This window comes from Mycteria americana, chromosome 5 (assembly GCF_035582795.1).
Source record: "Mycteria americana isolate JAX WOST 10 ecotype Jacksonville Zoo and Gardens chromosome 5, USCA_MyAme_1.0, whole genome shotgun sequence".
Taxonomy (NCBI): domain Eukaryota; kingdom Metazoa; phylum Chordata; class Aves; order Ciconiiformes; family Ciconiidae; genus Mycteria; species Mycteria americana.
Window position 1 is genome coordinate 13,214,585 of NC_134369.1, and position 15,862 is coordinate 13,230,446.

The 15,862-nt window shown below is 40.4% G+C and overlaps 1 protein-coding gene across 5 annotated transcripts in view; it reads left to right on the top strand.

Annotated features, from left to right (window-relative positions):
• Nucleotides 1-15,862, top strand: part of SCUBE2 (signal peptide, CUB domain and EGF like domain containing 2) — a 52,791-nt gene that overhangs the window by 16,421 nt on the left and 20,508 nt on the right. For 3 of the 5 annotated variants that reach the window (XM_075502177.1, XM_075502178.1, XM_075502175.1), the window contains 10 exons: nt 3,712-3,837; nt 4,232-4,348; nt 5,163-5,252; nt 6,887-7,003; nt 8,026-8,148; nt 10,025-10,141; nt 12,608-12,730; nt 13,231-13,347; nt 13,968-14,054; nt 14,773-14,877. In XM_075502177.1, the coding sequence (XP_075358292.1) occupies nt 3,712-3,837; nt 4,232-4,348; nt 5,163-5,252; nt 6,887-7,003; nt 8,026-8,148; nt 10,025-10,141; nt 12,608-12,730; nt 13,231-13,347; nt 13,968-14,054; nt 14,773-14,877 (1,122 nt within the window). The remainder of the gene's footprint in view (nt 1-3,711; nt 3,838-4,231; nt 4,349-5,162; nt 5,253-6,886; nt 7,004-8,025; nt 8,149-10,024; nt 10,142-12,607; nt 12,731-13,230; nt 13,348-13,967; nt 14,055-14,772; nt 14,878-15,862) is intronic. The other 2 variants (XM_075502176.1, XM_075502179.1) reach the window with 2 other exon arrangements.

Genomic DNA, 15,862 nt, shown 5'->3' on the forward strand with positions numbered 1-15,862 from the left:
CTGCAATTAACCTCTGGGTTCCCTATCAGCTACTGTGACAAGGGACTCAAGGTCAGGTAGCTGTTAGAGGAGAGTTTGATAATTAAAGTTGATTTTTCATCTGATATGACTGTGTTGGTCTGAAGTACAGGGGTGCTCTGAGGGGCTTGATGGTTCTGCCTAGCCCCTGCTTAAACCACAGGAACTCAGAGTGTCTTGGGAAGTTGTGCACAATCCTATTTTTTTTCTTTGGCTGTCTGCTCTGAATGAGCTGCTCTTCATCTGTATGTGGGAGAATGGATTTACTTTGGGAAGCTGTTACAGTAGCTGGCAGGGCAGCCATGCACACGTAGCTTGTTTCTGTGTTTAACTTGCTCCATATTAGAGAATACAAAAATTTGAAGGAAAGCAGAGTTTTTGACAAGTAAATATGTAGTACATTTTGTGGTTGCTATTGCTATGGATGACAAATCTTGCTACTCTCCCTTGTGGTATTTCACAGTCGTAGTATCCACTTGTTGGGCTGAATCAATGGGAGTGAATTGGACCTGCAAGATGAAAGCCACATTTGAAATCACTGTGTGGACTGAAAGCTTGTACACGGGGCACCGTCTCAGCTATTGCTCTTAGAGTCCTTCTGACTGTGGAGAACAGTGATAACTAGAAAGCTTTTTAGAAAAAGTTGCCTTAACACAAGGGTGTAGAAAGCATGAAAAAAAAAAGACTAAAGCGTTCCTGGATGTCCTGTTCTGCTGGCTGTGCTGATGCTCCTTGTCATTTGGCTATTAGAAGGTGCCTCTGAGAATCTCTGGTAGTTCTTTGTATGATTGCATCTTCCTCTGTCCTATTGAGCGCCTGTTTGAATGTGCCTTAAATGGAGGCTTAATGTTCTTAGCAGATTGGTGGTGATGTCCTTACATCTGCTGTGTAAAAAACACAAAGATTTAAACACAGATCATACATGTAAGAGATTAATTTAACGTGGCCTGATAGAGAAATACTATGCTGGCTTTTTGCCTGTGACAGGAGTGCTCAGATCTCGCTGAAGTTTGCTGAGTAACTTCACGAAGGTCCAGTCATCAGATAGGACTCATCTGGCTTGGGGTGCGCCAGGCCAGGCAGGCACTGAATTCAGCTCCCTTGGCTGTGGGTGTGGTGATCAAGAGACTCATCCATCCCAAGACATTTGTGTGTCAGTAGGGCAGGGTCTCCTGCAAGAGAAATCGAGTGTCTGGGAAGCATGTGGTGGGATTTGACCAATAATTGTTTGGGGTTTGATTCTGGACCACAATCTGCCATTGCAACAGCTCTGGAACAATATGACCTGGGAGACACTGTGTCCGTGAAGGAGTTTGCAGTCACACAGCATTTATGGTTTTACAGACATTTCTTTAATACAACCTTATAAAATGGGGCTGTGTAGAAATCTTCTACCACCTTTGGAGACAAGCAGCAGCTTCATAGTAAACGCTAGAATGTGTGGATGTATGTATCTTCTATGAAATGCTGTCTTTTCGGTCAGCTAGATTTTGGTGGGTTTGGTCATGTACCTTGTTACACAATGGATACTTTGTTATTAAAATGTGCCCTGGTTTGGGAAGTGCAGTTGTAGCTTTCTGTGGAGAGCAGATTGAATTCTGCTCACTCAGAATGGAGCAATCCCAAATTGAGCATTTAAACCATTTGTCTGATGTCAGTGAACTTTACCAAAGTACCTGCTTGAACAGTTTCCCCTTTGGTAGCTCTATAGAGACAAAAGAATAACTTTGTTAAGAGAATTAGCAGCTTAGTTTCTGTTAATGCTTTCTAATGCCTCTGAGCTAACAGACCAAGTCATATTGCATGCTTAAGAACAGAAATGTCACAAAAACACAAGAGTTAATGAGGCTAATTTGTGGCCTCATAGGTTGTCTGGTTCCTTGACTGACAGCAAAAGAATGGATGACAGCTTTCATGTGGGCTCCTTGGGCTGTGTCCGTGTGCTGCAGGATTTGAAGTGTCATTGTCTTGTTAGACTTCTACAGGGTCCTCACTGTGGGAAAGGAATCAAAAAGCCAGTAGAGCAGAATAATCTAGGCTTTGCAATATCCATTCTTTTGTTGCTTAAAGCTGTCTTAATAGAGAAAGGGTACTGTAGCTTGTGCTTCAGATGGTGAGAATAGTCGTGTGCAGAGCAAGGACCTAATTGAAGTGTAGTGGAATAATGGCGACAAGCTAACCTCTGCTTGCCAATACAGTGGTTTTGTTTCATTTAGTAATAAGGCTGCAAAAGGGGCTGTGTAAGTTTAAAAAATATATAGGGTGTGGAATTGTTCACACAATCCCTTTTTAGCAGCATGGTCACCCTTTTCATTCTCTCTTTGATTGTGCATCTGCTCAACTCAGTAGAAGTTCACTGAGGTAATGTGGGATAAGCCCTTGCAGCCCAAGTATGCTCCACTTAGTCTTCTCAAATGAAGTGCTCTCATCAAGAAGAAAGAGCATTCTGGTGTAACATGTCTTATAAAAGCCAAATGCATCAAGGCAGAGAATTTGATAGCAAAGGTGTGTTCTCCATATACCTGAGGAGAGCATTCAGTTGTCTTCTCTCCCAATTTTGTAGCACTATAGAAGATTTCAGCAAAAATCTGTGGTGTACTGTTAGAAGAAAAACTACTCTCTTAGTTTGGTCTAATGATCCCATTTGATAACTCAGCCAGCTGCTGTGTAGTTTTAAGTTGTGTGTGTACAAATTGTGTCACCATCTTGCCAATGGCAAAGGCATTGATTTAGCTGAACCATGGGGCAAGGTGAAAGAAGTTTTTACAATAATTCTAGGAACAATAACAATTCCTCCTTGTTTAATTGACTTTAACTTTTTGCAAAGGCCAGACAAGACACTCTGGTGGTCATTGACTGGTGCATGAACAGCTTGTAACTGTCAGAGACAAAAATGACAGGATATTTTTAGGAGGTGCACCAAAAGGAAGAAAGTCACTAGTGTCACACTGCTTTTTCATTTGGTTAAAGCAGGCACTGGCACTAAATTCTGTCCAGCTGGGAAGGTGTCTAGAAATACAGAACACTCTGATAATCCCCAGTGGGGTTATTTTGGGAGGTATTTATTGAAATCAGAAAAAAACATGAAAACAAAATGGTTAACAAAAAAAAGAATTGACATACAGCATATGTACAGTCTGTATGTCTGCCTGGTCACTACTTGGTCACTGCTGAGGTAGGTTATGACTTTGGGAATCTGCTTTGTAGGCCAGTAATTGAAATAGGGATGAATTTTGTGACTGTCTGCCTAGGCATTCCTGCGTCTGGTGGCTGCTCTTTTAAGCAGAGAAATAAGAACTTCACTTTAGGCTTCGATCTTGCCAGGTATCAGCCACCTTGCAATTTTTATAGAAGAAATGAGAAAGTTTTATAAGCACTGGTGTAAAGTGAGAGCATTGGATGAGAATGCAGATGCTGTAAAAATCTAGGGATGTTGCTTTTTGACCTTGCAGTCAAAGAACATGGGCACAGAAAAGATCACAGATGGAGAAACCTTGGGGCCATTGACTTTGCAGGATTGGACTTTCTGCCTTTCCTGTCTGTAAGCTTGTACATCTTGTCCTAACACTGTAGAGTCTTCCCAGAAGTAGCAGGCTGTTGTCTGTGTGTGTATTGAACTGACTTTATTTGACTGTTGCCTGCACACAGAGATGCTGAGGATGCTGATGCTCTTGCACTTGTCCTGTTTTGCAGAAGGCATGAGCTGCATGAATAAAGATCATGGCTGTGCCCACATCTGCAGAGAAACACCCAAAGGAGGAGTTGCCTGTGAATGCCGACCAGGATTTGAACTGTCCAAGAACCAGAGGAGCTGCATTTGTATGCAACATTCTGCATATGCTTATGGTTTCCCAAAGTGCACAAATAGTGTTCTGTTTGCAGTGATATGGGATTTGGTATGTTATAGCTAAACTGGGATGACATGCCTAAATTGTGTGCATTTGAATTAAACTAGAATTAATGGCTTTGCTGGACACTATCACACCAGTCTATGGGTTGCTACAGTATCTGCAGTGTGGGAGTTGCGCCATCATTCATAATGATGGGAAGTTCAGCTCCACAAGAGAGCTCTGCAGTGTTTCAGTCTCACAGAGTTCTTCAGGAAAGGGGCATGTTAGGAAGGTGTTTTGGATGGTCAAATGGAGACAAATGCACACTGTCTTTCAAAGACGGTGGAAGTACTTGTGAGATGTAACATGTATTTTCTTCCTAGTAACATGTAATCATGGAAATGGTGGCTGTCAACATACATGTGATGATGCTGATAATGGGCCTATTTGTGGATGTCACCCCAAGTACATCATGCATGTGGATGGGAAAACCTGCCTGGGTCAGTATACAGTGGAGGGAAGTAGTTTTCTGTTGATGGCTAACTTTAGAATGGTGTGGCATTGCTGTGTGTGCATGATTAATGCTCCTTATAATAGCATGGCTAGAAAATGTCAAGGAATACAAAACCAAGAAACCTGCTAGTTCATGAGTGAGTTGGTTGGGTTCAGGCAACTTATGCTTCCCTGTATAAGTAGCTACGTAATAGTACTGCAGCCTGTAATTATCACTGGTCCCTCTGAAGTGCAAGCACGAGCCAGAGGGTGTAACCAAGCGGTATGTCTGTTAAAACCAGAACTCTGAATTCAATTAAAGTACATTTTTTGCAAGGCAGTTATCCAGTAAAGAAAGCACTTAAGATTTATAAACTTTTCCAGTCTCTGGAAGAGTTTGTTTTCCGTTGATTGAAATCAAATGCTCAGGCATAGCTGGCTGGTCCTTGTATTAGTCCATGATAGATGATGACAGTGTGCTCTTAACAGAACAGTTCATGACAGTTCAATTAGTTCTTTCGTCTTGTTGCTGTTCACTACATCCGTAGTGCATCTTCTGTTTTGTTAAGAATACTGAAGCAAACATGAGTTGTAAGGAAGCAACAAAAGCAAAGTATTCTCACCATTTTCACTGAAGGGTCTTAATTATTTTCATTATTACTTTCTTTTTTAATAAAAAATTATTTCTGCCTAGTCAGTTCTGACTGTCTCTGATAATTCAGTGTGCGATGCAGCTGTTTGCATGTGTGTGCGTGTTGGATATCAGATGAGGCTTCTGGTCAGCGCACCTTTACTCATTTGCTTTTTTCATGTTCCTTGCAGAGAGGGAAGAGGCTGCTGTTGAAATTTCTGAGGGAAACACTACAGCAGGAGCTGATGTGGACAAGAGGGTGAAGCGACGGTTGCTTATGGGTAAAAGTGCTTATCCAAAATAATATTGCTGTTTGCCAAAACCTTTTAGATTGAAGAATTGGGGTTTTTTTATTGTAACCATCATAGCTCTGGGCTGAACCCTGCCTAAGATGCTGCAAGAAATAATATTATTCCATAATATATGAGAAACTATGTACATTGTTCGTGACGGTTAGTAGGAGGTGTCAAGAACTTGTCCTTGAAGTAGCGTATGTTTCCATGGTTCTAATTCATCATGGGAATGCAGTACAATCCCTTCTGTGCTACAGTTTTAGCCAAGTGATTGTGGAGGAAGCAGTGTTTTACCTGCTTCTCTTCAATTGAAAGTATACTTCTGCATGGAAGAGAGTTGGGCCCAGTGGTGGATTGCATCTAGAAGGACATGTTAGGATACAAGGTCATCTTATTCTTCCTAGAGGTGTTCACATCTGGCCCAGAATGCCAGCCTCTGAGGGTCTGTCGTTACTGGGAAGGCACCAGCATGAGAAACAATCACTGTGGTCTCAGGGCAGCTGGGTCAGTGGATGTCCACCTCTCAAAAACCCTACCTCCAGGCAGTCAGGGTGATTTACTGTGCTTATTGGCATTTGCCACAGAAATGGCATGGAGGCTGAGGAAGAAACAACCAAAAGTATAGGGCTAGCTCTTAGCTTCTGAATCCATATTTAGACACCTAAATGAATAGCGTCATTTTCAAAAAAATGACATTTCTGTGGAAAGAGGAAGAAAGAAGAGGCACTCTGTCTTCATGTGGAGGTTGGACACAGCCACCCAGTATTGCATGTGAGATGAGAGACTGGGAGGGAATAAACCAGAAAAGGTCTCAAAACTTGAGAATAAGTAGCGTATGCTTAATGCTGCAGAAAACTAGGATACAGAGCTAGAAAGAGAGGATTTCAAAAAGCAGACATAAAAAATGATCTTTGCAGCTCTCTGAATCAATATGTGGTGGATAAAATTGCATTTGTCCAGCCAGTGAAAAGGTGGTTAGACTGACTGAGGTGGTTAGACCGACTACAAGAGGATGAATGCCAAAGAGTGAGTTATTTCTCTTTAGTTGGATGTGAAGAACTGTATTTTAGAGGTGTTCACTAGAAAGGTTTGGTGAGACTTAGACATAGTTTGCATAGGGGGAAGTTATAGGAACATTAAGTTGAGATGGCACCTGGTTTACAAGCCTGAAGGAATGCTCAGTGTGGGTGTAATCCACCATGACTGGGAGCACAGGTAGCATGTGAAGGTCTGTTGGGATGGATTTAAGGAAACTGGTTTAGTAGTGCTGACTGTAACCAGGTGTGTGAGCATTGGTGGGAAGTGTCAGAGGATCAGCCAGAATTCAGTGTGGGCGTAAGGAGACAGACTGACAGGAACGGATTCATCATCAAAGAGCAGGGATTTGTGTTTAAGGATGAGAATATCCAGAGACGATATCTTAGTTTGTAGAGTCTCCACAAAAAACTGGATGTAGCTGAGGCAGGGATTTTGCCAACACGTGTATTTAGTAGTTGCTCACGTATGCTAGACTAAATGTGGTTGAATAGCACTGTACTTGGAACGGTACCTTGTATCACATGATGTTTCTTGTTACCAATATAATAGCCCTGAGCAAACTTCAGCTTTATCTTGTTGGCTAGAAACATGTGCAGTAAATAATGGTGGCTGTGATCGTACGTGTAAAGATACGTCAACCGGAGTTCACTGCAGCTGTCCTGTTGGATTCACACTCCAGTTTGATGGCAAGACATGTAAAGGTGAGTTTTATACTCATGGACATGAACACGTGTGTACCAACACCTTGCTGTAAGGTATTCATCTCCAAATGAAGGTAATCCAGTGTCCAGAGGAAAGCCAGTATGTGTAATCTGACCTAAGAAAGGACTGCAGCCAGGGGTAGACGCATGGTTTCCATTGCATCAGGTGCATGATGTGCAGAGAATCTCTGCTGCTCTGCCCTCCCCCTCACCACTTCCACCCCTCCTGCCAAGATGCCCTCATTTTTCACAGATGAGGTTTGGTAGGAGGTCATACAGGTCTGTGGTAAAGTAGAGGTCAGTACTGGGAGAGGTAGGCGTGTAGGTTCTTAGAGGCATACAGTCCAATAGTCTGCTATTTTGCCTGCAGTCAGCTGGGTATTAGAGCAGTTTGTAAGTAAATATCAGTGTGTAAACAGGGATGTATGAGTAGAATTACTTATACTGGTCCAAGCAGCTCTAATGAGAGTACTGGAAAGGAGCAAAGGGACATTTAGGTTGTATATTAGAACACATTTTCCAGTGATTAGATGTTAAGACTGTTCTATTAGGCAAAAATGATGGAATCCCCATGCCTGAGTCAATTAAAGTTAGATAAAGAACTTATTCTAATATTGGCATGAAAAGGACAGGGTAGCTCAGGAAGTCTTCTCTGCCTGTGATTTCTGCAGGGCTTAGGAAGAGGAAATGGAGAGAATGTTTATAAAGCTAAAACCTGTTAGAGAACATTTAAGTCAAAATGTTTCCAAACAGAACTTAGGGAAGTGGTCTTTTGTGAATACACGTACCCAAATGTAACTGACAGCAATATGTTAAATGAAAGCAAATAACACTGTCATGGGGCTGAATGGGCCAGATCGTTCTTAAGAGCTGGGTCTGATCTTCCTTAAAATTTGTAGTCGTCTCGCTAGATTTTGTTTCTGGGATGTTCTAACCAATTGGACGTGACTGTTTTCTGGATCTGGCAGTAGAAGTATGTGGAATGTACTGTGTTTATTTGCTGAAGCACTTTTTTGTTACAGATATTGATGAATGCCAGTCCAATAATGGAGGCTGTGATCATTTCTGTAAAAACACTGTTGGCAGTTTTGATTGCAGCTGCAGAAAAGGATTTAAATTATTAACAGATGAGAAGTCTTGTCAAGGTATGTGCACTGGAGAGGCAACAGAAGTAGAACAAATCAGCGTGGCTTGGACATCTACTACAATGATGAAGTGCTAATGGACTCCAGAATAATTTCCATGCCTCGGTTTTGTGTGGGTTTTTTTGGTGTTTTTTTTTTTTTTCTTTCTGAAACAGCTGTTGTATTAATACAGTTGGCTTGATACTGTTGTAGGAGGTATGTTTAACAGCACAGTGAACTATTAGCTGGAAGTAACAGAGGTAGCATCATATTAAAAAGCTCTTCATGAGGATAATGCTTCCTCCCTCCTTCTATTAATGATCTTAAAATAATTTACAGGGAAAAATAGACAATGTTGCTCTGTCCGTCTTACTGACTAGTTCACCATTGCAGTGAAATTTATTTTTTCTTAATGGGACATTTAGATGCCATAAGTTCATTATTTAAAGAAAAAAAGATATAACGTCATCTATGAAGTTATAGACCTATAGGTCTATGAAATTATAGACAAATTGGAATCCCTATTCCCTAAAACATCATAGAGCATTTGATTTTTAGGATGACATGGGTTTCTCCTGTGAGACTTACAAAGCATATTTGCTTTTCTGTGTAATGGTTTGTACATATAGAGTTATCAATCCTGTTTAAGCTGCTTAAATACATTAAAATGTAAAGATCAAAATGGTCTGTGGTTTTGGAAAAGCTACAGTATGAAACAATGTAAAGCCAATCAGCCACCTGGGGAGGTGAATAATTCCATTTCCTAGACAACCAACTGACATTAATGATGAATTTCAGAAAGCTGAACTGACCAACAGAAAATAATTTTCACCTGGGTTTTTGGTGCATTCTTTTCCTTTTTAAATCAGGCAAAGAAGGACAAGTATTTATATGGAAAAAACTTACTATAAAAACGTAAGATTTTCAAGATAGTTTGTGGGTTTTTTTAATGGAATCTGTTTATGAATGTATTTTAGACTTGCATCTCCCTTTTGTCTCTGTCACTTCTGTTACTTTCCCTAGATTGTTTCAAAAGTGGTATCTTGAGGCATGCCAAAGCCCAAGAAAAAAAGAATGATATAATGTGTCAGTGATGTTGATGTGAGCTTTTTTGTATCTTGCAACATTCTTACATGGTATGCATAAGGTACTAGCACAGAAGTTTTAGGTGCTTTTGATGGTGTAATAAACATTCAGGGCCTCAGAAAGTGATGGGAATTTTACTGTTTTACCATTCAATTCACTGCGATCATGATTAGGCTATTATACCAACTATGCTTTACAAAGAAGATGTGTGCAAAGTGATTGTAATGCCAAGGAAAACTTGAGAAAACAGGAGAAAACAGGTATCTCAGCAGCTTTGAGAGACAGACATTGAAGTCTAAATATACAGTATAATGGATCCGTGGAAAAATTTACCAAATTATTCCAGTCATCTGTCTTCAGGTGTATCTCGGAGAATGTGGTGATTTTCAGCAGACTTAAATCAGACGCTGCATATTCATATAGAGTTAAAAATGTGGCCTTTGCTTTCATTTATGGGGAAAAAGCAAAGGCAATACTTTCTTTTGTAAATCTACTTCTGCAGACCTTATGTAGACTTTTCTTAATGAAATAAGAGTTTTGTCAGCTTTTTTTTTCTCCCATACAAGAGAAATAATTTATTTTAAACATAGTTGTTAAAAATATAGCAGCAGTTTTTGTGTTTGCCAAGAAAAAGCTTGTTTGGCAAACTAATTGTTCTTTTAAAAGTTGTCATTTCATTATGTTACATTATTTGCTCTAAAAGAATTTGCTTAGTTTACATAATTCTGTACATCTCTGTCCAATTTTATTAGCTCATCAGTGCTTCCATGTCAGGCTGAAAGATACTGATGTATCCCTTTAAAACTTGCAGACGTTGATGAATGTTCTTTTGAACGGACGTGCGACCACACGTGCATCAATCATCCAGGCACCTTTGAGTGTACTTGTAACAAAGGATTTGCTCTCTATGGCTTCACACATTGTGGAGGTGAGTTGTAAAAAGGCACTACAGGCCGTACTGATGTAGTGCTGTTGCCACAGGTCTAATTAGTGTCTGTGCAAGGCAAAGCCTATGCATATGCAGTAGGTGTATAGAGTAAATTTTACTCTTTGCCATGATAAGGAGACATAGCAAAAGTAGAAACTAATCCTGCTCATTTCTGTCTTTGCTCAAATGATTTTCCCCTTCCCACCCTGCATCCAGAAAGCACCTGTGACTATTAGAACAAACTGATGTGTTTTGCACCTGGATATGAAAGCCATAATTTGATAGATTTTTCACATGCAGAAGTCTCATTGACTTCAATGAAAAGGCAGTGGAATAGGACTTGAAGAACAGGAAGCTCTGGATGACTTAGAAAGTTACAGTTTTGCAGGTTGCTCTTGTGCATATGTCAGATCCTCATGTGATGTAGATTGGAATTTAGCTGATGTAGTACCACTGATTTACATTGGCCAAGCTTAATACTCTTAAATCTTTTATGTCTTTCCTACAAGAAAAGTTCAAGAAAAGAGAGAAAGATGTTCACAGAACCTCAGTGTGTGTCAAGTGTGAATATTTCTGCAACAAATTCCCAGAATTAACAGGAGGAAACATGAATAACTGGACACTAAATGGAATTAAACCTATTTTATATAAGCTCTAGGCAAGACCTTACCAACTCCATATGGTTACTTGGTTCTGAGTAAGACCTATTTATTTCTGAGGCAGAATGAACACACTTGAACTTGGAGATAACAATTCAGAGATCTCTGTATGCCTGATCTGTTCTAACCTCTGCCTCTAGAAAGTCTGGAAAGATTATTACAGGGCTACAACATCACTGTGTTTTATCCTGATGAACAGGGAAACCTGTCTGGATGGGGAGTAACACTGTTCATGTGTTCTACTTGCTAAAAGAAGTCTGTTCCCATTAATTCCTCTGCATTAATTCCATTTCTTTTGGCCACCAATGAGGGAAAGGAACTGTAATTTTGCTTTTGGCTGCTAATTGGCCTCCTCATATCATACTCCTGTGCAGAAGATGTTAATCCTTGTACCATAGCAAGTCCTTCATTTACTGGCAATCACAGGCTGTGTCAAAGCTGGTAGGGATACTGAGTATATACCTTCTGACCTATATGGAAGAAGTCAGTAAGTGCTGGAGATAATAGGTTGCCATTGCATGCAGCTTCCTAGCAAATGGTCAATGAAAACCAAAGATTTGGGCTGATTTTTTGGTGTCTTAGGCAACAGTACCTATTTAAGATGTTCCCTTCTTTCTCCATTATTCCTCTGCTGCTCATTCCTGCCCCTGCTGTCCCAGTTCTGTTAGTAGCATGTTTTCCCCCTGAAATCAGCTCAGTTTTGTAACCTGTTTCACAGTGTTTTCTACCAAATTGTTACCTATCTAGATGGGGGAACAAATGGTTGGGAGACCAGTGACAAGAACTTGTTATTACCATTGAGAAAAGTGTACATAGAAGTGGGTACCCTCAGTTGCACAAACTTTCTGGGACTCGCAAGAGATTTCTTGATGGCAGCTTTCTAGGTTTATGTATCACTGCCATAAAGCTACTGGAGACAAGTGAAGCGGTCATCAGGGTGGATCTGAGAAGCAGAAACATTTCTGAGAAGCAGAGACACAGAACTTTGCATTTCCCTTTGTTGAAATTAATGAGATTCCTGTCGGCCCATTTCTCCAGCCAGTCAAGGTCCTTCTGAATAGTGGCACAACCATCTGGTGTATCAGCCACTCCTCCTAGTTTTGTGTCATCTGCAAACTTGCTGAGGGTGAACTCTTGTCCCATCATCCAGGTTTAATGAAGAGAATAAATAGTATTGGCCCCAGTATTGACCCCTGGGCTACATCACTGGTGAATGGTATATTCTGCATCAGCATGCAAATTTGCACCAAAGGCAGTATGTTGTGTGGTCAGTAGTTTCTCCTTCTATTGGCATTTGTTGGGCGGGGCAAGGCCCTGAAATTGGATAATTGGGCAAAAGGGACAACGGTGATACAATGGTGGTGGTTGCCCACATGGAGTCAGATAGTGTTCCACAGCAGTTGAGCACTTTGGAGGGTTGATCAGTATGAATCCTGTCCATGTTCTCTGTCTTTATTCCAAATTAGAAACATTAATTAACCAGACACAGTGCAATGCAGACTTGATTTGGTCTCCTTTTCTTTGAGTTAATTTGTTTTCATATTGCTGAGGCTGGATGTTTTCTTAATTATGTGGTTTAAGGACATATCTAATGTCTCCCCTCAAACAACATTTGATCAATTTTGACATTTATCAAAGGATTTACATGAAAACAAAACTATTTCAAGGTGGGTGTCCAGATAGCATTCCTAAAACTTTTTCTAAAACCGACTAAGGAGTATTTGTGTATATGTTTATCTAGTGGAGGTAGAGTACAGAACTTCGGCAAGAGTAACTTTTTAAAAGTGTTCTTATCTTTCCTCTGTAGATATTAATGAATGTAGCATCAACAATGGTGGTTGCCAGCAGCTGTGTGTGAACACGCTGGGAGACTATGAATGCCTGTGTCACTCTAACTACAAATTACACTGGAATAAAAAGGATTGTGTTGGTAAGGTGCCTAGTAAATACACTTCTACTCCTGATGTGTCTGATGGCCATATGGTTATAGTCAAATCTGAAAATCTTGATCTGCCCAGTTAAGTGGTATGTGTCATTGTTCCCAGTATTCCGCTTTACTTTTTAGTCAGGTATGATGATACTGATGTTGAAACTGGTAAAAACAAGCACACACACCCCCCTCACCCCAAAACAGGAGATACTTTGAGGGATTTTGATGCTTTCTTGCCTGTGCTTTTATCTAGCTTATTCTTCTATTTCCTTTTGTTTCTGTGCATGAGAAGGTTTGCTGATGATAGCTTTACCTGAAAGGAAATTGCTTATGTGGTATGATCTTCCAGTGATTTTATTTTTGCTTTGATTTTCTGTCTAAACAGCATATTAATTGTATGGGTGCTCTCAGGCACCAGGTACAAAAGCAGCTGCATGCTGATTTATTAGTAGGGTGTGTAGATGTTTTACTTCTGTGAGTATTTGTTTCATCCTATTTAGAGACAAAGGGTCCCTTGCCTGATCATATGTCACCTGAGGTATTGCTGTACTGCATTAAGAGTGGTGGGAGCAATAGATGCTTCTTAAGCTGCTCTTCAGATGTCCAGGTATTTTCTGGTAAGTCAAAAACAACAAAAACAAGCATATGATTCTGTAGAGAGTGTACAAGCAGGAAACTTCCTAACTCTCATGGAAATCCCAAGAAGTAGACAATCAAAAGAGAGCTTTCCTCTTTCACTATAGATAATAAAGGGCTATATCCCTGCCAGTGTCCCAAGAAAGCCCCCCTTTCCTTGTCTTTTATAACCACTCTACCCTCAGATTCCCTTCTCATGACAACTGTTTTTTTGCAGCTGGGGAGCACAGGGCAGAATTCTCCGTGCTCCCTGGGCCATTCCTTAATTGGCCCTGAGAGCCGCTGCTGAATGGGGCGAAGGCATTCCAGCCCTGCGTGGGGTCTGAGATTTTGCCTGCACAGCCCCTCCACCCCACAGGACACAGCATGCAGACTCGGCCAGTGCTTATGGGACAGAGGCTGCTTTTTTTCCTAAACCTTTTAAATTGCTTAGGAAGAGACAAGCTCTAATGTGGAGTATTTTATGAACAACATTGTTGAAAAATCAGGTGAAGATGATGATGCTGATCAACAAATTAAAAATGTCTTTTATACTACAGGAGTCTTCAGTCTGTGTACAGTGCCTGTGTCTTTACTATCTGTCTGTTGGTCTGTCTGTTAGGAACACAAGATGCCTACACCCTCACCTGTGGCAGGTCATCTCAGCTTAAGAAAAAGCATCAAAATACAAATGAATCCAACTGGCTGGGTAATCACTAGGTTTACTGTTGCATGATTTGACTGATTTCTTTTAATAGATAACTGTGATATAACGGTGTTTCTGTTGACTTTCTATTTTCCCTCTCCATTATACCCCCTCTGTTTTTTCTTCCTCTTCCTCATGATCGCAGATCATGATTACAGCAGGAAATTCCCCTTGTACTGCTTCATCAGCATTACTCAGACTAAGACTTAAAAATAAGGAAAGCAAAAAAGATTGGTAGTGAAATAAACAGCTAGGCCAGCAGTGTCATGACTCTTTTTAGACATCCAAACTAGACAGTGTTGGCAACATACAATATGCTGAGCTGTTGGACAGTAAAGTTTAGAAAGCATTTAAAGCTAAACAGATAAGAGGTGCTATTTTATATAGACATAAACTACTTTCTGAACTGATTTGGAGTATCTCCTTTGATTTCAGCTGACCCTTATTTGACTTACCCAATAGCAGATCTGGACTTAATCTCTCTCTCGCTCTCTTTTTTTTTTTTTTTTTTTAAATAAAATCTATCACACTTTGTTCTGATTCTGGTTGTGAACCAGCTTCACAGCAGGAGGAAGCTGGCATCTCTTTAGCTTTTCTGTGGTGACCACTTTTTCACTTTATATCAGCATATTTTTTGATGTCATCATTATGATGTGACATTAGGGTTATCTAAATTTTCTATTCCTTTTTTAAAATAACATGTCATTATTTCTTCCTGAAGATACTTCAGCCATCAAGATAAGCGTAACCTTTAAATTAAATGAAGGAAAATGTAGTTTGAAAAAGACTGAGATGTTTCAAGAAGGTCTGGAACAGATGATACCAGGTATGAATATAAAAATGCAGGTAAGCAGGTTAGAGCCATAGCTCAGGGGTTATTAAGTGCTTTCCAGATATGAAGTACACTATAAGCAAAGCATAGAAGACTGCAAACTTTCTCCTTTTCACTGACCTCATGAATCGTGCTTCTTCCCAGCCATGAGTCTGGCAATAGGTATTTCGGATCACAGGACTTCCCTGTGACAACCTTACAGTCTTGCTAGGAAAGCCCTTCTCCTTTTTCATTTGTACCACTGCCAATAAATTCTCAGTAAAATGAACCATTCTTTTCATTCTTTTGATTTCTTCCTTTCCTTTCTCTCTCTATCCCTTCTTTCTGTTCTTTCCTTTCTCACCTGCTCCTTACTGTCTGATGCCTCAAGTGAAGAATCACCCAGCCTTTTATGCTCACTCTATTGCCAAAGGGTTATTCCTCTTTTCTCTTCTCTTCCTTTTATACTTCAGCAGCCCCAGATGGACACAGTGAGGTCAGCTCTTCCATCTGTTCCAAGGCAGAAAGTATAGCTTGGGATTTTACAAAGTCAGCAGAAAGTGAGGAGGAGTACATTTAAAAAAAAAAAAAAAAAGCTGGGGGAAGAAGTCACTAAACAACATGATGAATCAGCATGTCGGTTTGTCCTTAGAGTAACAGAGAGAATACTAGATGCTCAGTGAAGAGTTATATACTCCAGAACCAAAGCTTATGCTGGGTGTTTTCTTTACCTAAATCTTATTTCCTCATTGAAACCTTGAAAATGGTCTCCAAATGTCCTGTGTATGCAGCCAGTGCTTAATTTAAACACCATTATAAGCTAATGTGTTTTTCACATGCTTCATATGAGTGCAAAATTTTTTCCCTCGAGTAGCCTGCCTGGTGCAGGCATTGTCATGGTTTTAAGATGCCTTGCATAGTGCAAAGGCAATTCATTAGAATCTGCGAGCAAAACCCAGGGGAAGCGGGCTGAGCACTGCAGCCAAGCTCTCATCCTAGT